The sequence below is a fragment of the Dermacentor albipictus genome, chromosome 5 (genome assembly GCF_038994185.2).
Source record: "Dermacentor albipictus isolate Rhodes 1998 colony chromosome 5, USDA_Dalb.pri_finalv2, whole genome shotgun sequence".
Classification (NCBI taxonomy): Eukaryota; Metazoa; Arthropoda; class Arachnida; order Ixodida; family Ixodidae; genus Dermacentor; species Dermacentor albipictus.
In genome coordinates this window covers 96,619,172-96,646,256 of record NC_091825.1, presented here as the reverse complement: position 1 = coordinate 96,646,256, position 27,085 = coordinate 96,619,172, and the positions used below count along the sequence as shown (strand labels likewise).

Below are 27,085 nucleotides of genomic sequence, written 5' to 3'. Positions count from 1 at the left end.
GACTTCGGAGGTGTTAGAGGACGCGAGAACAGGCTCGCACTAAACATGGGCGCTCACTTCGATAAAAACAAGGAAAATAGACTAACTAACTAGCTAAACCGTCTGATTGCATCGCGTCGTGCGTAGCTAAAGAGGTGCTTAAGGTGTCTAAGAGAGGTGAAGGAACGAGAGATGCCTAAGGTAAACACGGTCTTCAAAAAGCACGCATTTAAGCTAGACAGCACATTTGAGAAATGCCAGAAAGGGATGAAGGGGCTCAGCGTGCTTCGTGTCGAATCAATTTCTTGAAAGTTACCTTTTTTTTGTGTGTGTTAGGAAGCGTAGCACGTAACGCGGAAGCTAGGATGCGCTTTCTTATTCGGATATTGAAAATATGGGAGTAAGGTCAAAGGAAAACAAGGCGAGATGGGCCGCGTGAGTGAACGTCCATACGACAAGCTATACATAACAGGACTGGAGCGACGGCCCTGAAATTGCACTCGCGTCGCTCCATTGGCAGGCTGGCCACCCACGGAGCCGACTCGTTTCTTCGACTGCCCCCAAGCGCAGCTGGCGAGATGATATGTAGCGGGGAAGAAGATAGAACATTCTGGAATGTTAAAATAAGTGAGGGGGGGGGGCAGGGGGAGGGGGAATGAAAGAAGAGGAACGGTTGCGCGTCTGCCCGAAGTCGTATTTCGGTGATTAAGCGTATGTTACTGGCCCGTGAGCCCGAGACGTCGTTAATTGAGAATATGACGGAAAAGCGTGGCACTTCGCGCCGAGCGAAAAAAAAAATGAATTGAAATTGGCGGCTCCTTTGCACACGTGCAGTTCTCGCAACCTGGCCTGAAGAACAGATGCGCGTAGGCGCAAAATGAACAACCTATGCCCGAGAAAAAAAAAATGATAAACGGTCAGCGAAATGGGTCTGCGCTAAGTGCTGGTGACAGAGAGCCTGCTGCTTCGAGCCTAAAGTGTCAACGCCATTTATTTCTTGCGTCATAAGCATGCACTGATCAGGTGCGAAACAAATAAAAAGCACTTCAAAAGACTATTGCGCCTAGGACCGCTTGTAGAGGGAAGCTGAGGAAGGTGAACGACGATCATCTTCGACTACAAATATTTTGAAGACGTGCTGGCAGCGAGAACTGGAATCTTTGCTAATGTACAATGTTACCCATGTTATAGTCTATCAGTTATGTTAATGTTCCCTTTCTCTTTTGTAGCTGGCTTTGTTGTCCACTTTTATGCTCGCCTGTTTGAGGTTTTGTATGCTTCTCTGAATCTTTCTGTGCCCCTTCTGCTAGGACCAAAGAATTGGTCGGTAGTATGTCAAAATAAATAATAAGTAAATAACTGAGAGAAATTGCTATTTTATTTAGTTTTATTTATTTTCATTTTATTTATACTTTTTTTTATTTCCTTCAACCTCTGACAAGCACAGAAGATTCAGTCGGTCTTTACAGTGACTAGCATTGCCATCTTTCTTCTCGTCTTCTTTGCTCTCAAGATTAGACATTCTGCCTTATCAGCTGAAATTCTGTCGCAATTACTCTTTAGATACTCTAACCAGCCCATCTTCCTGCATGGTCACATATTCAATACTGTATCGTCTTTTTCGGCAGTTCCCTGCACGAGTTCACAATATTAGTTCATGCAGATTCCAGAAATGCCCACTGTAGCGGAACATCTGCAGCGTAGAAATCGAATGTAGCCAAATGTAGCATTTATCATCACCTAAAGCAGTGGGTCACTTAAGGCATCATCATCGCAAGATGACGTCCTACCGCTACGCCAAAATACTAAACGCTTAGTCCTACTTCTGAAACGTGGCACGTCTTCGTTGGAAGTTGCATCACACTGCCCAACCGCATTAGCCAACGGTGCGGGCAAGGTGATGTAGACGATGACTCTCGCACGGCTGCAGAGGTATCCGGAATACCGTAATGTCTGCCCAGACACTACGGCAGGTTTCCGGCATAGTCGTTCATCTATATGACAGTGTCATCGACCTGGTAATAGAGCACCGAAAAATTCAGTGGTGGTTTGGCGGCAAATGGGAGAAAAAGTGCGTTAGCATTACGTCGCACCTCTTTGAGTTCCCGGGTCTATGATTTGAGCCGCATCCACCGCATTACAATGTGGTGTTCAAGTGCTCACTTGACACACCTCCTGCCTCTTCGAGGAGTGAACTGCAAAAAACTGATGGTGAGCCGGAGACGACCACCGTCATTTGCGCTACATATATATATATATATATATATATATAGCTCTCCTGTCCTCCCTATACTCATACCATATGGCAGGCTTCAAACACTCCACCCACCTACACTTTTTTTTTCGTTTTGCCACTGTTAATGCTAACGTATTTAAAGCCTGCAAGTTTACCTGCGCTGTATTCTTTCTAGACGTCAGAGGGGCGTACGACGCCACACACGAAGCAATCTTTGGTAGGCGTGGCTGGTTGGATGTTTTGCTGAATATACAATTACCTGTCTCTCTGAGATCATTCTTTCTTAGCACCGATGAAGGCCCTTCTACTCTGCATTACACCTGGCGCGGCGTCTCCCAAGACGGTGTGGTGTGCTAAGTCCTACGCTGATTAATCAAACGCTAGATGGTCTCCTTGATCACCTTCTACTCACAGTTGAATTAACAATGCACGCGGATGATATCCCGTCAAAAGACCACAAAAGCGCTGTTGTGTGTTATAGTGTAGAAGCCGCACGCTTGGTGCGCCATAAAAGACGCAAGAACGGAGGACGAGAGGTGACGCCACCTCGAAATTCCCGCGCAAGCTCACAGCTGACATAACGGATTTTGATGCCGTCTGCTCGAGCTCAGTTAAGTTTTCATCCGTAAAGATGATATACATTGTATTCTAAAACAACCAAAGAGTAGACACAGCAAATTTCAATAACTTCGAACCAGGTTGACCCAAATTCTGAAAAGTTTACTTTGCAATCCGTGACTTCACACTGAGGTACCGAACTTGAGGTTTCGGAAACTTTGACAGCCATTTCCTTTTCTAATAATTTACGTTATTACCGCGATATCAACGAAAGTAGAGTTCTCCGAAAATACTTATCAATATAAACAGGTTCAGTGTTGCCCTACAGTGTCCCTTTAAGGCAAAAGAAATCTGCCAATAAGAAGTTATGTAAGGGTACGAGGTATACATACCTAGGCTATGTGAAAGTCGAGATTCACGGAGATGTACAATACCGTGTAACTCGGTGACTCTTATTCACAGGTCTGTCTGTAATGAACTGCATGATGCTGTCAATCAGCTGTTCGTCAGATACCCAAAATCGCCCCTCCTCTTACTTGGCGACTTCAATTTTCCTGACATCAGATGGGAACGAGACTTGGTTTCCTTAAAACACAACTCAGCTGAAAGCAAAGAATTTTTAACTTTTTGCCACGACTTCAACTTAACTCAGCTCGTTCACTTTCCCACTCGCATAATTTCCACTTCCGCTAATATTCTAGACTTAATACTTACCACTACACCAGACCTAGCTACCGACTTAACTCATTCACCGGGGATTAGCGATCACTCTATAATTCACTTCACTCTACGGGCAAAGATTCCTAACAAGAAAACAACTAGGGTCATCCAAGACTACGGTAAAGCCGACGTAACTGGAATGAATACGGAATTTCATGTCTTTGCTGATCGGTTTTTCGCCGGTTTTGAGCAGCGATCGGTTGAGGACAACTGGTTGCTTTATAAAAACAAACCCTTGCCTCTTATTGATCGTTTTGTGTCTAAAAGGAAAGTTTCATCATGTACTCGATCTCCATGGTTTAATAACACGTTGAAGCGCATGCCCAACAAAAAGAAGCGGATATTTCGACGCTCCAAATTCACAGCCAGAATAGACCACTGGTCTTGCTATCAAAAATTTAACAAAGAATTCTGTACTGCGCTAAAGCCTAAAGCCAAGAAGGAATTCTTTGATAAAACTCCACCTTTGCTACTTTGTTCTAATCCCCGTAAGTTTTGGAGCACTATTAACGGTACTAACAGTACACACATTCAGTTAATCCAATCTGATGTCCCAGTAGTTCAAAGCGAATGCTGCAATGTTCTGAACAATGTGTTTGTTAATCATTTTCATAAGGACACCCGGACACCCCGACAGTATTCCCGCATATACCAAAAACAAACTTCTTACCAATGGATTCTATCGCTATTGATGCAGTTGGTGTCGAAAGGCTGATTATCAACTTGAAGATGTCTTCGTCGGCCGGTCCAGATTGTGTTTCATCAAAAATGCTGAAATGTACACAAGTTTATTCTTCACTGATATTGTCAAAGCTTTTTCAACAGTCAATAAAGATGTCTACATTGCCCTCTGATTGGAAGATAGGGAAGTTGGTCCCTGTGCATAAATCTGGTGATGTACATTCCCCCAATAATTACGGCCCCATATCATTAACATCCATTCCAGTAAAAATCCTAGAGCATATAATATACTCGCACCTCATTGAATTCCTTGAGTCCAACTCCTTCTTCAGCATTTATCAGCATGGATTCCGTAAAGCAGTTTCGTGCGAAACGCAATTGCTATGTTTTACTAATGACTTGTTTATTAACGCGGATCATGACTTTGATACTGATTGCGTATATTTAGATTTTGCTAAAGCATTGGACTCCATCTCACGCGATCTACTTATCTTCAAGCTTGCTCAACTTAACATAGACCCCAATGTACTTGCATGGATTAAGGAATTTCTCTCTAACCGTAGTCAGTATGTGACGGCTAATGACTTCTCTTCACCTAATTCTGCCGTAACATCTGGTGTCCCCCAAGGGTCCGTTTTGGGCCCTCTGCTCTTCTTGATTTATATTAATGATCTTCCTACTTGCCTTTCGTCGTCAACTGTCCGACTGTTTGCAGATGACTGCGTGGTTTACCAGAAAATTACTAGCCATGACGATTATCTCAATCTGCAACGTAATCTAGATAGAGTATTTGAATGGTGCAGTCAATGGCTCATGACACTTAATACAAATAAACGTAAAAGCATGCAGGTTTCTCGCCACAGCACTAATCATTGTCCGCGTACTTACTGCCTCAATAATATTCCATTACCATCTGTTGAAAGCTACAAATACCTTGGAGTTCACATTTCTTCTAATCTGTCGTGGAATACGCATGTCGAATATGTAACGAACAGCACCAATCGCATGCTTGGTTATCTGCCTCGAAACTTTTTTGATGCCCCATCGTCCCTTAAGTTAACACTTTACAAAACCTTGGTACGTTCTAAATTAGAGTACGCATGCGCCATATGGCATCCTACTCAGACTACGCTCATTCAAACTCTTGAAGCCATTCAAAATCGCGGAGCACGTTTCATCTTGTTGAATTATTCACGTCATTCCAGTCTCACATCTATGAAGAAAACCCTAGACTTGCCTGACCTTTCGTTGCGTCGAAAGTCATCTCGCCTTAGCCTTTTTCATAAAATCTATTATTATAACAACGAGATGAAGGACGTTCTGTTTCATCAACCTCATTACATATCTTCAAGGACCGATCATCGCTTCGAGGTGGGTCTACCTTCTTGTTGCACGAAATTGTGTAATGACTCTTTTGTTCCGAGAACAAGTGTCGCATGGAACCACCTTCCCTCCACAATCGCCAGCATAACTGATGACCCCAAGTTCAAGATCGCTTTACAAGACGCCTTGTAATATATTGTTTTGTTTGTTCGCTGCACGCCTTGCCATTTTCCCCCACTCCTTTCTGCAGTGCCTTTGGGCCCTGAAAGTATTTTAAATAAATAAATAAATAAATAAATAAATAAATAAATAAATAAATAAATAAATAATATATCACAAAACGTGTGCACGCAAGAAATAAGCAAGGCATTTAACGTGCAAGTTAACCACAGCTAATTAACCTCACGTTTTTTCTTGGCTTTATTGCCTCTTGGTTGTATACGGTCACGATTAAATGAAATAGAGCACCTCTGCTTCCCTTCTTCTTGTTAATTGGTAGCGAGAGTCTCGCCCATGGCAGGCATGTAGTATTAGATGGTTTATTAGCCGCGTGCCTGCTCTACAATAGGTTCACGTGTTACGTGACGTCATCGGTCAAAAAAAAAGAAAATGTTCCACATCCGCACGCCATGTCTCTGAGTGGTCATGGCTAACATTCCTAGGGCTAGGCACACATATTGCACATAAATAACCAAATTTGTAGGTGGCTTCATTGATGGCCGACGCCGCAGCACAAATGGTAGTGCATTGCACGCGTAGTTCGAAGGTTCTGGGTTCGGGTCCCACCGACGGTACGTTTTCTTTTCCACTTTCATTTCCCTTATCTTCGTTATCTCTACATTTCAATTTCAACCGGAGCTGATATATATATATATATATATATATATATATATATATATATATATATATATATATATATATATATATATATATATATATATATATATCATAAGAAGCCAACAAACAATACTACCAAGAATAGCATAGGGAAATTACACGTACTTATCAATTCATTTAGAGAGAGAGAGAGAGAGAGAGGAGGGAAGACGGAAAGGCAGGGAGGTTAACCAGACTGAGTCCAGTTTGCTAGCCTACACGTGGGGAGGGGAATGGGGAGTGAAAGAGGGAGAGAGAGAACTTAGGTGTAGGATGTCTATAGTCGGGCACTCAAGTCTGCTGCCCTCAGGTAGCGAAAAAGCGCTCGAACTGCTTTCTGGGCTTTTGAACTGTGAGGCCAGGCTCCCAAGATCTTTGATTCCGTAAATGGCCTGTCATCCAGTCTATTTAAGGCACGCTGGAGAGTCTCACGTTGATTATCGAAGCGAGAACAGTGGCACAGAAGGTGACTGATGGTCTCTTCACACTTGCACTTTGCGCACGTTGGTGAATCCGCCATTCCAATACGATAGCTGTAGGAGTCGGTGAATGCTACTCCTACCCACAGCCGACACAGCAGTGATCAATTCATTTAAAGAAATGTTAAGTTAATGGGATTGACAGTGGATGAACGAAAAATACCTGGCCGCAGGTGGGCCACGTCTACGTGTTCGCATTACGTGTCCGATACTCCTGATATTTGAGCTACTGCAGCGCGATTTTCCCAACCACTTTCTGGGGTATTTATGTTCATCTACTAGAACTAAACCTCAGAGTGTTAGCCAGCGCCACACCCCACGGGCTTGACCGCAGATGTGGAACGTCCTTTTTTTTTGTCGCAGGGGTCACGTGTACGTGATCTTTTTGGGAGAAGGCAACTGGTTAATAAACCCACGCATGCTACCTAAAGGCATTAATGTTGCCGGATTCGAGACCCCCAGTTATGTAATGAAAGAAAAGAAAGGAAACCAGGGGCCCGATTTTTATTAGCCATATAATAAGAAGCCAACAGACACCAAGGACTGCATAGTGGAAATTACATGTACTTATTAATGAAATCAAAGAAATCAATAATTAATGAAAACGAAAATGGATCAAAAACCAACTGGCCGCAGGTGGGACACGCAGGCTGGGCCCTTGACTTCCTTTCTTCTCGTTCATTACATTGTGAGGCCTGGAATCCGGTAGCATTGAGGTCTTCAGGTAGCATTTGTGGGTTTATCAACCACTTGCCTTCACCCAAAAAGATCACGTACACATGAGGCCTGCGACAAAAAAGGATGTTCCACATTCGCCATCATGGTCGTGGGCTAACACTGCCAGGTTTAGTTCTAGCAACCATAAACATAAGTGCCCCAGAAAGTGAATGGGAAAATGCCGCTGCGGTAGCTCACTTGGTAAAAGCATCGCACGCCTAATGCGAAGACGCGAGTTCGTGCCCCACCTGCGGCAAGTTGTTTCTTTCCATCGACTTTCATTTCTATTTATTTTTCCGTCTATCATTTCTTTAATTCAATTAAGAACTACGGATAACTTTCAATATGCTGTCCTTGATGCCATTGTTTGTTCGCTGCATATATATATAATATGACTAATATTATATATATATATATATATATATATATATATATATATATATATATATATATATATATATATATATATATATATATCTGACACACACACACATATAGTTCAAAGAATAGAGGCGCGTAGAAAAAAAAAAAGATTTCATTGACGTAATGTCACGTCTTACAAATAGCAAATCCTGTTACTTGCTTCTATTCTTTGACCTATTCATTTGCCCGATTGTGTGATATTAGGCTTCACTGATATATATATATATATATATATATATATATATATATATATATATATATATATATATATATATATATATATATATATATATATATATATATCTGTAACACGATTGGAGCATACAAACCAACAAACTCGCTCTCTTGCACACATAGCGTCTCAAGAAAGAGTCGCAGGCACTCAGCGTTACGTTTTACGGGAGGGCTTTCGCGTCTCCATGATTCGATCACAGTAGGCTCACGAGACTCCTCCACATCTAATTCCGCGGCGGACGCGCGAACAACAAGACGCGAGCGGCCGAGGAATGAGGAAAGGAAGTCCGGAAGGAAGAGAGGAAGAAGGATCGCCGGGGGAAGGAGAGGAGGCGGGGGACGGAAAGCGGGCCTCTCCTCCGCTGCCACCGCAACCTACGCACGCGGCGGCAACCGCCCGCTTACGCACGCACGCGCGCGACCCCCTTCTTTTTACGCGCACCGCCGGGGAGGGGCCGGGCGCGCGAGCTTCGATTCAGTCGGCTCCCGACGGTGAAGCTGTGGAGACCGCTCCCGGCGCAGTCGCTACCGACGCCGCGCGCGCTCTGGAGGTGCTTCAACCTTTCCGGCGCGTTTGTGCGTTGTTTCGCGTGGCTTCGACCCTCTTGTCTCTCTCCCCCCCATCTCTCTCTCTCTCTGTATCAAGCCGCCGCCAGGTGATCGGCGACCGCGTTTCTCTTCGGAAGCTGCGGAAATCGGGGGCCCGTCGCTCAGATAGAGAACACGGAACCTGCCGCCGGTGGATTGGTGCCTCTTCGCGTTGCCTCCACGTGTACGTGTTGTGTGTTTGCAACGATGCGTGCGACAGCCGAAGCGTTGTCCCCTGATTACTTCGCTTTGTGAGTTTCACGTTTGCGGCCACCTGTTTGTAAGACGCGCCCGTTCGTGCGTGAAAGGTGCTTCCGTGCCGCCGCTAAGTGAGCGTGTTGAAATTAACTACCTCCATATGTTGTAATGTACGCTGACCGTTTACATTTTTTTCTCGCCATAATTTAATTATGAATTTTTCGGAGATCATCGACAGAAAGAAAACTTGGTGCGCCGACGTGCCCGCAAACCACCGCAAATGTGTGCTTCGTGCAAAGTCTGATGACGCAGTATTCAATTCGTCCGACTGAAGGGAGCCGTCGCACTTCAACAGGAGCCTGAACTTTTACCCCGCTACTAACGTCGAGCCGAATATTTCTCCGGCGAACAAAACCATCGTGTCCTCTCCCCCTCTGACAATCGTACGCACTTGTGCAGTCCCGAGACAACGTAGCCCGAACCATTTCGGTGAATTCTCGAGCGTGCACTTTGTTGCACACGATTTCGCACGCGCCTCCTGCACGCGCGCAACGTACGTTTCCGTCACGCTTCACCCTGCCTGCACTGACGGCACCGTCCGCTAGCCGCCGTTGCCGCTCCACCCGCCGCCCTGCGCCCAGCCTGTACCATGCGGGCCACCGCGCCGCAGCATGCCCATAGCGCGTCCGGAGAACCTGCCGGAGGAGCTGTGGCCGCAGCCGTCCACGTCGACCGCGTGCCTTGAGAACAACGACCCCGGGCCGTCCACCTCCAAAGCAGCTCCCGCCGAGGGCAAGGCTGCTCCCTCGTCCAAAGTCGTTCGCGTCGCCGAAGCCGGCACCGTCGCGCAGGCCGACGATGAACGGATCTCGGGGGCCGACGCCTCGACCGAAGGCAACGGCGACTCGAAGAGCTGCGGCGCCGTGGCCGCCGCGGTGCTCCGGTGTCCGCGGCCGCGCCAGTACCGCTCCAAGTCGGCCGTGTCGACGGACCCCAGGAGCCCCTACTACATCAGCCAGGGCATCCAGAACAACGAGGCCGTGCGGCGGTCTCCCAGCGTCTCGTGCGTGCTGGACGCCATCCGGCGCGAGACCCAGGAAGGGGGCGACGTGCCCGGCGTGTCCAAGGCCGCGCTCGAGAAGCCCAGCGTGTCGACCATCCGGCAGCACTACTACCCGGAGGGCGGCTGGGGTTGGGTGGTGTGCGCGTGCGCGCTGCTGGTGCACATGCTCACGCACGGCGTGCAGGGCGCCTACGGACTGCTCCTGATCGTCATCAGGCAGCAGTTCCACGACGACGACGAAGCCTACACCTTGCACGCAGGTATGGCATTCGCGCCTTGTCTTGCAATCGGGAGCCATATAACCCGCTACTGGGTCCCAATTCGTATTGAGAAAGATGAATATGTGGTCCCCTATAGGGTGTCCCTTTGTATAGTTACGGTGAAGAGCCAGGGCAGTGCCAAAACTGTCAGTCACGAATCTACCTCTTTATTGGGCGAACTAGTGCCCAGAAGATAAAAGTAACGCACGATGCACAATGCTAGCGGTAAGCAACTTGTCGGTTGTCAAAATCTTTACTGATGGGTCAACTCCGTCCGCTACCTATAGGCGCCCACCACACTGTACTTCGACAATCACTCGTTGTCGCTTACGTTCGAGAACGTACAAGAGCATTCGCATCGCGCGCGATCTAATTGGACACGACTCTTTCTCCACGGAACCTCTCACTACGTTCAGGAACTTTCAGCTATAGTAGGCATGTCTTGTTACCCTCGGTAAATTGGTAAGTGACATAATTTTTCAAAATCGTTGCCGTCAATTATCAAAACAATCTACACGTGATATTATATACTAAGCAGTTAGTGGACTAGAACGGTTTGCATAAGGACAGATTCCGACCAATCGAATAACAAATACGGTATATAATAATCGCAGGCTTATGGACCAGTGCTACAAATGAAAGGCGCTGCAATATCGGCCATTGATGACGCGTTTTCGCAATGGTTACCGTGCCAAGTGGCCTAAAAACTTGCCTTTCTTCGTTACTAAACGTAGCAGAACGAAAAATAAATGTTGAACAATGATTTGATGGCCAGTGCAAAACGATGTTGTTGCTTCGATCGCAGAAACGCCCATCAAATGATCTGACATCGCACGTCAAATATACGGGTACGAGACAGCGGCTCGACCGTTGCCATAGCGACAACCGATGGTGGCAGTTTACAGCACCCTGTAAGCGCAAAAAAAGAAGAGAAAAAGAAAAGACAGAGAAAGAAACTGGCAAAAAAATGATGTTACGGCCATTCGGTCTGTCGGAAGTCTCATGAGACCTCCGGTGCAGGCTGTAGGGCCTGTTATATTCCGTGCATAAGAACGCTGACAGCAAGAGGCGATAGGGTGCCCATGTCGAGGGATACGGCGCTGAGTGGATGAAAGACGTGCGCTTCTGCGGTCAGCTTTCCAGCGTTAAGAGTGGGTGGACTGAGCGTGACGATTTACAAAAGTTCAGTCTGTATGGAGCAAAGATGTCGTCATCTTTCAATATCGCTTGTTACTCGCAACTATCACCACCGAAAGAATAAACTAGAGACAATTATAAAGCTGATATTACATGCAGACTGATAATTCCCGTTCTTTCCTAGGTTTAGCAGACAATTTTCATATGGGGAAACTTGAAGGACCAGTACAACTCAAGGCGCAAACGGATTGGATAGCTTAAAATTGTGCTAGATGCTTTGATCCCATACATGACCACGCTGTTCAATTGATGCAATATTCGTGTTGTGGTTTGCTCATCATACAGCATTTAGCAACATCCTGCAGTAATTTAACCCCATATAGCACAAACACTATTCCAAATCAAGGAAGATTGGAGCGAATTGGTTACCTTTAATTCTATTCGCAGAGAGTACAATTGTACCAAGAAAATGAAAGGATATTTGAGGTACAATTTACTTATTATAGTAATTAAATAATTTTTTCTGATCTTAAGGTTTGCTGAACTATCCATAACTAAATTTTCACTTTAGTTTGTCAAAAACGCTACTAGGGGTACTGCGTTAAATTTCCAATGCTTAAATCGACAATTCGAGGCATCAAATTTAGCGCATAAAAAAGGATACGTTGGACTTTCTGGGGTAAAGGTATGTGAAGCAATCAGCTTTCATCCCCGCCCTCACCGCTGTCCCATATGATCACAAAATGCATCAGAAATGCTTTGAGTTCCTAGATCGCAATGTGAGCAGCCCGTAACGATCCACAAAACACGTGTGTGAAATGTTTCGGTTCCGCGTGCACGCGAAACTTGAATGAATTCAGGCCGCTATATTAGCGTCGCAGCAGGAGAGGGTGTTTAGAATTTGCTAGTTGCTTCAACCTTTGTTATACCTATCCTTTTGTCCAATTATCTTATAGGGTAAGTGAGCGCTGCAAGCGATATCGGTAACGTTTTTTATACATTTTCGCAGTGGTGACCTCAAGCGAACTGAAGACGCAGTCTATAAGCAAATGTTGAAAATGTACTGTGTGCGTTATCAACTACTAGAGAACTGTAATTAAGGAAATATCAAAATACGCAAAAAATACATCTTAAAGCAAACATCATCTGGAAAAGTAAAACTCACATCCCTAAAATAACGCACATCGCATCTCGACGCCATACACTGGCCCCTACCGCCTCGACAGCAGTGAGAGATCTTGAGATTGTTTCTCACAATTCAGTGGTAACACTAGGTGCAAAAATACCAAGTGTTGTGTGGCCTAGTTGTCAAAAAACTAAGTGATTTTGGTAGTAAACACGGGCACAAATATTTGGGAAAAAACAAGAACATGGAAAACTCAGTACCCTATGTGCTGCGTTCTTATAGAGCCGTCAGCTGCACTTGAGTCGCTCCACGTCTGGTTTGGTCCCTACGCTCTGCTTCTATCTCTGCGGTTGCGTGCGCTTGTTTCTCTTCGGTGCGGTTCATATTGATTTGTGTCGCACTCGTGGTATATGAAAAGACGACATTGGACCACGTCCGGGCCACATTGTCATCGCGGCCTTGATGAGAAGTCCCCGCTATGCTGGCCTACCATATCATCGCTTCTGCGGGCGCTGTCACGTATACACGTAAGCGTAGTCGTTTCCGGACACGCGCTCGAACGAAGAACAGCGACGGCTTCTGACGTAGTATATATCCTTATTACGGCTAGGCGGATCTGTATTTTCGGTGGCGGCTTTTGCGACGTGGTGACTCGTAAATCTTGCGGAGGCAGTTTTATCCTTTGTTATGCGCTCAAAACCCGACCCGGTAGAAAAAAAAAGGAGAAAAGAAACAAACTAAAATACTGTAACAGAAAGAAAAGCTCGGAGATGCGAGATCTGAAGACTAAATCGTGTAGGTGTAACCTCGCTTTTCATATAGGAACACAATGACTTTGGTTTATCGTAAGTCCTTCGTCATGACCCCACAAGTCACCGTCACTGCGTTTTTTTTTCTTGCTTCTTTTTTGTACCCTGGCGAATGAAGGTTTCCCGGTCGATGTGCGATGTACGATAACGCAACATTGGACGGTATGCTTTCGTGCATAATCGTAATTGTGTACACTACCCATACAAACACAGAGGCACTCTTGAAAGGTGCAATTTGTGAAGCCCAAAATGAGAAGCCTTGCTTGACTTTGAAGATTCGCTGCTGCAGGTTTTAGTGTCTCATCTCGTTGTTCATACGTATACGGGTGTGTTGACTGCGGTCCATTATTTGAGAAGCTTTAGATGAAATCTAAGCGTTGTCACACAAGCTTTCTGAGCGTTTCTTGCTGCCAGCCGGGCGTAGGACTCCTGGAAAAGCGCCAATTTTTTTTAAAAAGATACATCTGCTCACCGCACCAGTCAATGCCACTAATAACATAGCCATGTAGTATACTTGTAGGGTTGATACTTCGATGTGTCGCGTGGTGCCAGGTTTTGCGTTTTCTTTTTTTTTTCATGCATGTGTTTGGCGTGCCTATACATAATTGTATGACCTCCTGCAGCCGCATCGCTGCATTTGATTCTTTCATACTTTGTGTTATCTGTAGTCACAAAGGGAGCGATAGAGACTCCCATAAAAGAACGAACTACGAAAAAAAAATTCTGCAAAATGACGGGAAGAATCCACGCATATAATATTTCAGTGAATCTACAGAAGAAGTAAGAAACAAAACAGAAAAGTTATGTCACTAAAGTTGTCATACTTTGTCTTTCCTTATTTCACATTTTTAGCGTGGTTTACCACACAACTATACAAAAGTAAATGAAAGATGTTGATGTGCTCACTAGAGTTTCAATCAAAAGACAATTACGAACTCTATTTTAAAATCAATGGCGAATGTGTTATAACAACTCGGAAGAAATAATGAACGAAAACTGAATTCTTATTGAGTCTTCCAGGGAGCTCAAAAAAAAAGACATTTTTCTAAGTGTGAGCTGCCCAGCTTCATAAACTAATTATCGCAAATATAATACCGACTATTCGCGTTTGCTTTTCGAAACCCTGCTACCGTTCACCGATCTCTCAGCGAGACACACCGTTTTCTTTTCTTCCATAGCTCGTCCTGCAGGCAGTCAAACGCTTTAATGAAACTTATTTCTCGCAGCTTCGCAGGTAAATACTGGCAGAACGCATTAATTATAAAGCCTCTCCCGCTGCGAAGCATTACTGTTGTACCCCTTATGGCTGGGGGGGGGGGGTCGTTTATGAACGCTTATTCTTACAGTGTTGGAATGATTGCTAGTCTGTCGTGCGACTCCTGTAGGTGCAAGCAAACTATCGAACATGTACTGCGCACCTCTCACCGGCAGACGTTGAGTGCTTCCTCCTCTCAAAGCAATTTTAAATTGGCTAGATCCCAGACAATCGTCTGGGTAAAATATACTCGGACCGTGGTCACATCCATCGCTGCTATGAAGGAAAAAAAAGAAGCTATTAGCACCCGAATTCAGTTCCTGGAGTGCGCCGGCCTGACTGACCATTTATAACTGCACTCTGCATGCTCCTGCATGCACGAAGTGCTCTATGTCTAGGTGTTTCTTTTCGAATTTTCTGTTTTACAACGTGCAAAGTAGAAATCCAAGGGATCGTTTCCTTGTCTTTCCTCTGGTTGCCTTATTTCTTTCTCTTTCAACGGCACACCATCATTAAGAACTCTAAGCATGTTTCTTTACCATCCATTAATATTCAACCGGTGAGCGATGACGCTCGATGTGATAGTGGCGTTGTGCAATAACGCCTCTTTCTTTTTTTTTCTTTTTTTTTGCTGAAAGCGCAATAATGCAACTGGAAGCGTTTTACTTCCAACCCTCCCATCTCGCACGCCCAGTTAAACCTGCCAATACACACCAAGCATCCACCTAGTATCCGCATGATCGGCAGAACACCGTTCCTGCTAACCAATCACGAGGCAACGCTCGCCGCTACGGTCGCCGTCAGTTATGGGATACCGACGAGGAAATGTGGCAACACGTCACCACTATCAACAGCGCGTGTGTTCCACTGAAATGACAGCAACGAAGCCTCCAAGGGTGTCTCGTCAACCCCTCCTCCCCCCCCTTCCCTCGCCGCCGAGGGCTCCTGCCAGCTCCGTACCGTTCATCTACGTCGCGCGCCTGTCGCGGTCAGAGGCGGCACCTCGGAACGCGCGCTTTTTCCAGACCACGCGGCGTGATCGGGAAGAGCACGCGCGCGTCTAGCCGCCACCCACGTTGGCGCTTGCTTTGCCGAATGCTATACAGCGCTCCTGGCCCAAAACGTCGCCCGTTGGCACCACGGTAATTTGTACGCGGTGCACAGCACCGGAAGTGCGGATGAACGCCGTGCTCCTTTCTTTTTTACTACTTTACTTCCGGTTCCCTTCGTTCCCGCTTCCTATGCCTAGAACACCCGTTTTTCTCCCGTATACCCCTTTTCATCTCTTCCTCTCTGATCGTCCGGCCATTCCACCGCCGGCCTCCCGACTTTCACTCGAGCAGGTGTGAGCGGCGCGCACTCTCGTAACTTAGCCGTCACGCATTTTACGCCGACCTGTCAGGCAGCGAGCTCCACCGCCGCAATCCCGTAGATCACGAGGCGCCCCGCATGGTACTTTGCTCCCCGCAAGAGACCCTTGGGTAAACACGAGGAAAGACTCATCGCACCGATGCTCTGCCATGGTTCCTGGGACTGTAAGAAGAGACCCACGAGTAGACACGAGGGTTCGAGCGGGGCGAGAGAGAAGAGCCGGAGGCCAGCCGAACTAGAGAGACGGAACGGGGAGACGCACGAGAGACGCGGCCGAGGAAGGCAGCAACCCGCTTCACGCCGACGCTCTGCAGATAATAAACAGTTTGCATTTGAGAAAGAATCCAGCATTTTTCATTTGCCGTCATGGCGCAGCCGACAGGATCTGCAGACGCGTCTTTCCCGAACGAAGAACGAGCGGCCACCACGGAGCCCAGCAGAACGCCATCGGTGAGCTCGGAGTCGACATTCATCTATTCACCGATGAAATCAACTGTCCGCAAAGTTCTGAGCGCCTTGAAAAAGCAACGGCTGACTGACGAGCTGAGAATCCGTGGACTTCCGTGCAGTGGCCGCAAGGACGATCTCGTGACCCGTCTCCAAGACGACAACACTCGCCTCCAGACCGAAGCTGACGGCGACGACCACGAAAAGGCGGACTCCAAGGCGCCGGCTACGATCGAGAGTCTGCGTGCAGAGGTTGACCAACTGCGACGGCTTCTAACCCAGCAACGCGGGTCACACGATACGAGTGACACAACGGCGGCACTGAAGCCAACGCAGGCGCAAGCTGGGGACGAAACGGGCTCCCAACGTTTCGACGGGATCCAAGCCCCCGCTATGGCAGCGAACCAACGGCCTGCAGAAGTCAACCGTGGCGCATCTCCGCAGCCCTCGCCGGAGAACACCACCGCCACAGCTACAGAAGGTACGCCAAGCATGACTGAAATCGTGGCCATGTTCGCACGCGCGCAGCTGCAGATGACGGAAGCGTTGTCGAGAATGTCCGCGCCAGCTCCGCCCGTGCTGATCCAGTCTACGAACGATACTGCGTCCGCCATCCCCGAGTACGACGGTGATGTAAAACGAAATGTCCAAACGTGGATTACGCAGGTGGAACGCATTGCTACGCTGGCCCACTGGTCCCCATCACTGACGCTCGCAACGGCAGCAACCCGGCTGCAAGGTGCCGCAAAGGACTGGCACACTTCTTACGGTATGGCTTGTGAAACGTGGGACCTTTGGAAGGAAGCACTTGCCTCTCGTTTCGACCGGAAGCTAACAATGCAGGAGTTCTTGGAGCTGCAAGCTTCACGAAAACTGCGCAATTCGGAGACCCTTGTGGAGTACATGTACTCTAAAAATGCTCTACTGGACAAGTCTCCGTACCCGCTGGCGAATGAAGAGAGAATTTCGCTGATACTCAGCGGGATCGAAGACGACACCTGGGCGAATCCTCTGGCTGCACAGCCCTGCAGCAGTGTCATTGATTTGATAGACCGCGCAGCGCTGCTCGACACCAGGCGGCGTAAAGCAATAACGACGCAAACAGCGCAGTTCCGACAATCTCAAGCTGGACAACAGAGTCAACGAAACCAAACGAGGAACAGCTACGAGAACAGAGTGGCAGCTGACGCCAGACGCCCCGGGCCGAACGCTCAGTCAATGCGGCGCGAACACCGAGAACCAGTTCGAGCTGCGCGAGCACGAGCCTGCTTTAACTGCGGCTACATGGGACATTTGTCGAGGGAGTGCACCAGACCCAAGACGGTGGCCACAATCCACGCGGAACGACGCCGAGAAGCCAGATATGACGCAGGCAACGCCGGCACAACCTCCAGGCAAGCCAACTGCTTCCTGCAATCGACGGGCGGCACCCTACCCATCGTGAAGGGCTTCGTTGAGAACCGGCCGGTCAGAGTCTGCATAGACAGCGGCTCCAACGTCTCCGTACTCGGCGAGAGCTCCGTGGGCCCTGAGGTTTATCCCCGACCCTGGACGTCTCCCGAAACGATAGAAGTGCTCGACCGATGCATCAGACCGGCGAGAATGGCGACTCTGAACGTGACCATCGGAACATCGACCGTGCGACTCGAGGAGGTGGTGATCGCGCCGTTGCCAGGTGCCATGGATCTGATTCTTGGTTCGGACTGGCGCCGCGCTGCGAATGTTGACGTCACGTTCCACCCCACTAACGACGTCACCCTCGTCCCCGTTCAGCCATCGGTGAGTGAGCCATCGGGTCACGCACCAAGCGCACACAGCACGCATCGCGTCGGAGAGACCCTAATAGCAGCCTTTGGCAATCGCAGGGTCCTAGACGAACTACCGGCGAGCGATATCGGCTTCGTACAGCTAAAGACGAAGGACCCCGGTCCTGACGAAGATTACACCAATCGAATCGAAGAGGCAGGATTCAAAATGTCCCGCGACGCAAACGCCGACGAACGAGATGAGCTGCGCTCAGTTCTTCATCGTCACCACAAGGCGTTCACCACGAGGAAGGACGAGCTGGGGCTCTGCGCCCACGATGAGCACAGCATCGAACTCAGGGACGATATTCCCGTCGCCTCAAAGACATACAGATCCTATCCCGCTGACCGCCAGTTTCAAGAGAGCGATCCCGAATGCCAAAAGTTCCGGCCGGAAGCAGGAACTGTTAACTCCATCTACGAAGTGGAAGACGACATCGTGGTGAGAAGATCGATCGAGGGCGGACGAGCTTGCAAAAAGGGTAGTGGTTCCTGCGGCGCTCCGAAGCAGCGTAATGGCAGTCTTTCATGACAACAACGTACAGCTTGGAAGCGAGAAGACGAAAGCCTTGGTCCAGCGAAAGTATTGGTGGCAATCTAAAGTAAACGACAACCGCCGCTACATCGAGTCATGTCACACGTGCCAGATGATTACCTCACGAACGACTCGAGCTGAAGAGTGCCTCAGCCCCAGAAAAGTTCTAAACGAGCCCAATGTTGTCATCTCTTTCGATCACATGGATCCCCTGGATGGAGGCGAAGGTTATATCCTCGTATGGCATCGACCACGCTACAAGGTACATGGACGCAGCAGCAGTGCCAAGCACATCTTCCAAGTACTACCTGGAATTTCTTACGAACCGGTGGATCCCACGATTCGGCGTTCCAAACATCATCCCCGGAAGATCAAACGAAAAAACTGTAAACGTCGAACAGCTGAGGAAGTACTAAGAACGCGCCTTGGACACCGAGGAATTGACATCGACGGACACGTGCGCCTGAGGACAGTCGCAAATTTTGGGTAGGCCGTGTGAGCGGCGCGCACTCTCGTAACTTAGCCGTCACGCATTTTACGCCGACCTGTCAGGCAGCGAGCTCCACCGCCGCAATCCCGTAGATCACGAGGCGCCCCGCATGGTACTTTGCTCCCCGCAAGAGACCCTTGGGTAAACACGAGGAAAGACTCATCGCACCGATGCTCTGCCATGGTTCCTGGGACTGTAAGAAGAGACCCACGAGTAGACACGAGGGTTCGAGCGGGGCGAGAGAGAAGAGCCGGAGGCCAGCCGAACTAGAGAGACGGAACGGGGAGACGCACGAGAGCCGCGGCCGAGGAAGGCAGCAACCCGCTTCACGCCGACGCTCTGCAGATAATAAACAGTTTGCATTTGAGAAAGAATCCAGCCTTTTTCATTTTTGCTGTCACAGGCGGCTCACGTATACACTGCAAACGACCGCCGTCTTCTCTTCCTGAACTGAGAACACGCGGTTGTAAGCACGCACGCACGCACGCACGGACATACGAACGTTCGCGGACAGGTCGCATGTACAAGCCGAGATTCGGACGAGCGCTGGCGCCTATCGAAAATTGCAAGAACGTAGAGACGGATAAAGAGCAGGGAGGAGGGGGAAAAGGGGTAAACACGTCGAAAACACCGCAGGGACTACAGTAAAGAAGTAAACCGGAGTCGAAGCAAAACAACGCAAACAGAGCAAACGCCTGGACGCTGCCGACCCGGTAGACGCGATTTATAATCACCCAACCGGACGCCGCCGCCTTCGTCCCAGAAAAAGCCAGCGCCGCGGCGACGGACCGGCGCCTCGGGGCCCATGGCTAGCCGAGCACGCGGCTGCGCTTCGACGAGTTTAGGAGGCTCGTTGAAGAAACGAGAAAACGAGAAAAGAAACAGATCTCCGCTCGTCTGTCTCGCGTGTAAAGCACGTCGACGGCTTGTTGTGCTCATCTATTGGAAAAGATATGCGACAGCGTTTAGCGCTTTGCAATTATGCCGGGACACAGGTTAGGCCGGCGGTGCGGCATCGCTCCCGGTGGAGGTGTGCCCGCCAAATGGGACGGCATGCCTAGCGCGTATAAGCGTGCTCATAAACTCTTCGTATGTCTCTTAAAGACGTAAAGAGAACTTCATGGCTTCGACATATTTAGGTTTCTGTTCCGCGCCTTCCGAAGAATTATACCCCTCGTCAGAACTGCCAAATAACTGAAACGTTATTCGCCTTCCATGCATGCATGCAAGGTAAATCAATAAATGTATCTGTTACTTTAGCATGATTTACGACGATGATAACCACACACACACACACACGCACACACACAAACACACACACACAAACACACACACACACACACACACACGCACACGCACGCACACACACACACACACCTATCCTATGACGGCCATTTTTTATCTAGCTCCTTTCATGCCTCAACCTCAATCGGGGATCCCGGCCAGGCTACAATAAATACCATGTTATAGCCCGTCCGTCCAGAATCGCCGCGCCCACTTTATTCTTTCTAGCTCTAGTCGCTATCCTAGTGTTTCCTCAATGAAACTAACGATTGACCTAACACACCTGGCTATGCGCAGGAAGTGTTCCTGGCTGTGATTCTTCCATAAAATATATCACTTTGATGGGACACCTATATTTAGGGAAGAGTTGCTCCATCAGCCATCGCCATCTCGCAATGATCATTTCCAAAAAGTTGGTGCACTCCTTAGTCTCGTGAAAAATTTGCTCGGACTCATTTATACCAAGAACGTCGGATGACTGAAACCAACTTCCTGCCTCTATTACTGCCACCTCTAAGTCCAAGAACTTCAATGCCACATCCAACGCTTATATTTGTGCTTGCCGCTCCTCTCTGTAAAGCCTTCGGGCGATTGAGAGAACAAAAATAAATAAAGTAAGCTCGCGGATTTATGCTTACCGTGTGCAATTATGCACACGTCTCATCGGTGCCTCCTCGTGCTCCACTGCGCTCCTGCTCACGGCGCCTGCTGTGCGGATATTCTAGTTCAGGCTGCACTTATTTTTATTCTCGAAGACGATCTATCTTCACGGAGCTTAACGCGATCGGCCCTGAAAGTACCTTTAACTGGCTATCATAAGTAAGGAATCGGCAGCACGTAAGTCTTGACGCACCCTGTCAACTCTAGAACCGTCTGAAATATACCGTCGGCAGTGCCACCACCACCACTACCCCCGTAAGCATCATCCATCATAGGCATAATCATAACAACCGTCTGTGCAAAGACATTGAGGGTGCCAAGAGCTTAAGAGTATCACCACAGCCAAATTCCGTTACGCCGATCAAACGTTGTTTAATTAGACGAGATTGTTGCTGCATAGTGAAAAAAAATTTCTTGATCCCATCATCGTTTATTACCTCCTGATGGCACTACCGTTACTGCAGCTCTGCAGTGACGCGATCAATCGTTGCTGAAGAGACGGTCAGGTATATACGGCTGGTTACCCTAGCTCGGGGGCATTTTTAATCGCATTACAGACGTACTAGATAATGCATTTCTGTTTATGCCGCTTTCTTTATTACTTCTGTAAGCTGGTAGATTCGTTAGTGAAAAATTTATCCTGGTAACTAACGGCACACACACACAAAAAAAATATGAGCCCTATCATAATGGCTAAAGGAAAGCTACGATGCCCATGCAGGATTTCATATCCTTACTTTTTCTTGTCTTGGCTGCCGCGCTACGCACTGGAGTGCTTATTTAATGCCCTTACGCAATATCACCTGTAGTTATTGAAGTTTACTGCTCTTCCATATGTTGAATACATACACCGAAGTAGATTGCGCCCAACAGGAGAGCGTGTTCGATGTGACGCTGTTTAAAGTTTGTCATTTTGCCCGCTAACTTCATTTGTCTATAGTTTGTTCTTGTTACGTTCATTCACTGCTTTAAGCCTTATCGTTCTCGGTGCACCAGCATGGTACGGCGCACTAAAAACGGCTGAAGGAAAACAACAAACAGTTAACGCGCTCGTCTAGTAATTAGTGGGCGCCACTAATGATCACGCGTGGTGCGGCTATCAAACGACGCAATGAACGGCGAAAAGGCGAGATCCACTGCATGAAGCACAGTCAAAGAGGACGGTCGATATCCTGAAAAAAAAAACGTAAGTGGAAATGTGTCCGCACACGCATCCTCAGGACGTCAGACGGCGAGATAGATGCGGCAGCACAATCAATAACATAACAAAGAGAAGAGAGGCGGCAACAGTAAGCCAATTAATTGATATTCCTGCTGTCTGTTTCAATACTTCTGGCCTTTTTTTTTTAAAAGCACCGAATTTGTTTCTTGCTGGCGCCACAGACATTGAGGAATCTTTGCAAAGCTAATGCAAAGCCGTATCTATGGCTTTGCCAGACGTACGGGAGAAAACGGTAAATATAACATTCGATTGCTTGAGCTGACTGGATTTCACTTAATGGCGGAAACTTTAGGTTTGAGTGTGATCCTCATGTAAAGAAGATTTATGCTTCTGACATTCATTGTTTGAATTTTTGTTGTCCGAATAGGAATAGCGAGCGCCTATTAAAGGTGCCATCATCTCCTGAACATCATATGTTTTAAGAAATGGTGGAAAGTCATGCTTTCTTGTATAAAAGAAAACGCGCAAAAGCCAACGGATGATTGTCAATGTAAACGGACAATCTGAAAGAACGATCGAGTGAGCGAGAGGGAGAGAGAGAGAAAGAGAGAGAGAGCGAAAAAACGAATGTTTTCCGACCACCGCCCGTCGACCACCAAGCAACCCCGAAAGGGCCGAGGAAAGCTATTCGCTTTGAAAGGCCTACAAAGTATCCGAGTAGAACGTCGATTTTGTTACACTGATCGGGGAAGAGGTTGAACTTGAACGATGTGGTCGTCTCAATGCATTCATGGTCGAATAGCTTCAGTGTTTTCAGCGCAAAGAATGGCGATATGAACTGGTTCATGCCTCCTATATTCCGCAGAGCAGAAAAATAAAGGACGCCGAGCACCAGTTCTTTTTTAGACTTTTCAAAAGCTTTCGATAATGCTGCTCAGTGGCGCCTCATCTCTAATCTACTTGTGCTCCGATTGGATTCACTAACATAGTTTAGGCTTCTGAACATCGTCTCCTTACGTCATCAGTTCACAGCCTTAAATAACTTTTCATCGCATATTTCCGAGGTTACTTCTGATGTACTGCAGTGCAGTGTATTGGTCCTCTGTTTTCCTAAGTTTCATTAGATACAGTCCGACTAACTTATCATCGAAGGTAACACTTTACGGTGGATACTACGTTATATATTGCGCTGTTAAATATGTTGACACCCATGTGGCTCCGCAGAACTATCTTGAAGTCGTAAGCAGCTGGTGCTGTAAGTCGCAGACGTGCCCCAAACACTATGGAAATGGAAATTTGTTTCATTCTCCCAAAGGTGCTTTCACTCTCAGCTTTCTTATTTCATTAAAAAAAAAGCTGCGGGCTTACCGCCATTGTCACACAAATATTTCGGGATTAATCTCACGCTTACTTTGGGAGTTCACATATAATGAAATCTTGCGCGGCAGCTTCCAGATCTATGGGATACTCGCTCCTCTATTTGCGAAATTCTCCAGCTGCTGTCCGAAAAATTGGCATACCGAACATTCGTTCACTCGCAGTTAGAATTTGCTTCCTCAGCATGATCACTCCAGCAATATTATCGAAGTTGTCATGCTAGGATATAGACAGCATATAGATCAGCGCGTTTCATTTCTCGTAGTCATGACAGGCTTAGCATATAAGTCAAAAGAAATGTGGGGAAACAGGGGGAAAGCGGTAGATGGAAATTCAAGAAGATTAGCAAAACGAGAACAAGGTGAAAGCAGGAGCCAACGTTTCGACAAGTGGACTTGTCTTTCAAAAGAAATGAAGTATCTCTATGCAGGCGTTAGCAACTCGACCCTTAATAAATATTTGCCTCTTTCCTACTGATCTACTCATGGCACTTGATTCCACCTTCTGTCTCTTCAAGCTCCCGCACCTATATGTAACGTCGCTTTCACCCGTGTTGCAGCAACGACTTTATATCACATCATGTGACGGGCCTAGTGCAGAGCTCCGGTATACTTACGTAGCGCTTCGATATAACTGCCACGTTTACATCAAACGATTTCGACGTGACCAAGTTAAAAAGCAGAGTTCTTGATTACATGGGGCTTTTCTTTTCTTACTTTTTTCGCTCTTTGTCAACATTTAGAGGTTGTTATGTTGAAAACGAGGGTTCATAGAAAAAGGCTTAGCAAGTCAGTTCTGCTGAAGCCCGCTAGGTGGAGCGAAATTATTTCAAGGGAAAGTTTTCATCTGTTCAATTGTAGCATGAATTCTCCCTTTCAATATCGGAAATCCATTAGGTCAATTCTCGTATAGTTGTTTCCTCCAGTTTAGGGGAGGACTGCTCACGTCATTCTACGGTGTAACGCGTTTATTCAACACTCGTGGCGCCACAATGAAAGCCCGCTATAATCCCGTAAGTAGGTCGCTTAGAAAAAAAAAAAGCGTGTTGGAAGAAAGCGGTTTCATGAATTCCACTTCACTGAATCGTGTGGCTTTTCGTGCCAAAACCACAATTTTAATACGGGACACGCCGTAGTGAGCACTCCGGTATAACTCTGGCCACCTGGGGTTCTTTAACGTGCACCTAAATCTATGTATACACAAGCATTTTTGCATTTCGCCCCCATTGGAAGGCGGCTGCCGCGGCCAGGACCGAACCCACGACCTCGAACTCAGCAGCGCAACGCTGTAGCCACCATGCTACAGCTGCGGGCAATGCTTTCGTTAAGCCTCGCCTCAAGCGCGCTGTACATTTCTCGCCGAATCGCAACCGAAGATCGACACTTCGTGAAACTCGCGGAGCCGACAAAAGGGCTTATCGAAATGGAATGTGCCGCGTCGCGGCACAATTCGCTTTGGCATTCCATGCGATATCAGAAGCGCCGACGCCGTATAAGGAATCGCGAATTAAATCTGGTGCATCTGATACACACACACACATATATATATATATATATATATATATATATATATATATATATATATATATATATATATATATATATATATATATGTGTGTGTGTGTGTGTGTGTGTGTGTGTGTGTGTGTGTGTGTGTGTGTGTGTGTGTGTGTGTGTGTGTGTGTGTGTGTGTGTGTGGAGTTAAAACGGGGCCGAGGACATCAGAAAGTCTCATTTATCGGGTGCATGACACCGCTCAATTCTACCTTGGCGGCAGGTCGAGGTCACGCGATTTCGTACGCGCGCCTCCTCTCTAGATAATTGCTGCATATTCTGAGTACTTCTTTTATTGGGTGTGCCAGCGCTTTGTAGATACACTCCTACCAGAATATATATATATATATATATTGTAATGAAGAAAGGAGGAGAATGGCATACCGATCATCATCAAGAACAGAGGGCACGAGACCGGCGTTCGAAGACCACCATCTTGCTCTCCGCGCTCACTGTTCCGAGCTACCGCCCGTTTGTTGGACTCGCTCAATAAACATCTTTACATTTGGTGGATCGTGCTGGGTGCGCACATCGTCGGCACCCTGGAACTCCGATCCCGCACGTTGCACTCGACCATGCAAGCTGACGCAGCCCAACAGCCGCCACCTCTCCCGGCCGCCGTTTGTCCCGGCCCCGTTCGCCAGCGAGACCCCCCGGTATTTTCGGGTACGGAAGACCAGGACGTCGAGGACTGGCTGTCGTCCTACGAAAAAGTTAGTGGACCCAACAAGTGGGATGACGCTACTAAGTTGAGTACCGCGAACTTTTACTTGGCTAGCGTGGCGAAGCTGTGGTATACGAACCACGAATCGGAATTTGAAAACTGGTCTGCTTTCAAGGAGGCAATATCTGCCGTTTTCGGTCGCCCTGCCGTGCAGAAGTTACGCGCCGAGCAACGGCTGCGCACACGGGCACAGGAACCGAATGAAACATTTACCGCCTATATTGAGGACGTACTCGATCTCTGCAGGCGCGCCGATGCCTCAATGAGCGAAAGTGCCAAAATACAGCACATCATGAAGGGCGTCGACGACGATGTCTTTCAGATGCTTCTTGCGAAGTCTCCTGGCACAGTGTCTGAAGTGGTAACTCTGTGCCACAGCTACGACGAGTTGAGAAGGCAGCGGGCTCTCACCCGACGTTCATCTCAGACGTACAATCAACCGCTCGCTGCACTGGACATCATGCCTGCCCAGCCATACCTTATCGCACAAATGAAAGAATTTGTGCGTGAGGAGGTGGCCCGTCAGTTGTCTCTCCTGCCGTTTGCTCAGCGTCAGGAGCTCCCACAACAGCAGCAACTGCAGCGACCAATCCCGTTGGCTCCCGTGCTTCGACACGTCATTCAAGAGCAGATTTCCGAGGCCATGCCGGTGCCCATTCAGCAGCAACCTGTGGCCGCGCCTCTTAGTTACGCTGAGGTAGTAAAGCGGCAGCAGCTTCAACAGCCCTCACCACCCCATGGTGTGTCGTATGCTGCAGCCCCGATTCAGCCGTCCGTGACATGGTCTGCTCCCATCCCTGCAAATCCCTGGCGAACGCGCGACAACCGGCCGATCTGTTTTGCGTGCGGTGGCCCTGGTCATATCGCCCGATTCTGCCGCCGTCGCGCGCCAGGATATTCAGACGCCCGTTCACCGAACTACATAGATCGTCCCCGCTCTCGTTATGAAGATCCGGGTCCCCAACCAAGCACGTCTTCACGTGACTATCCGCAACCCACGTCTCGTCGCTCACCT

At 47.9% G+C, this 27,085-nt stretch overlaps 2 protein-coding genes across 4 annotated transcripts in view; one reads left to right on the top strand and one right to left on the bottom strand.

Annotated features, from left to right (window-relative positions):
• Positions 1–27,085, bottom strand: part of LOC135917243 (hepatocyte growth factor receptor-like) — a 594,900-nt gene that overhangs the window by 260,077 nt on the left and 307,738 nt on the right. Inside the window, exons 1-2 of one of the 2 annotated variants that reach the window (XM_065450778.2) lie at positions 9,588–9,713; positions 4,164–4,264 (exon numbers count right to left, since the gene is read on the bottom strand). The gene's annotated coding sequence lies outside the window, so the exon portion shown is untranslated. Of the gene's footprint in view, positions 1–4,163; positions 4,265–9,587; positions 9,714–27,085 lie in introns of those variants that run through there. The other variant, XM_070538625.1, reaches the window with a different exon arrangement.
• Positions 1–27,085, top strand: part of LOC139059963 (monocarboxylate transporter 10-like) — a 273,923-nt gene that overhangs the window by 131,146 nt on the left and 115,692 nt on the right. The window contains exon 1 of one of the 2 annotated variants that reach the window (XM_070538623.1): positions 9,684–10,335. The exons of the other annotated variant lie outside the window; for it this stretch is intronic. Within the exon in view, the coding sequence (XP_070394724.1) occupies positions 9,684–10,335 (652 nt within the window). Of the gene's footprint in view, positions 1–9,683; positions 10,336–27,085 lie in introns of those variants that run through there. 2 annotated transcript variants of the gene reach the window in all.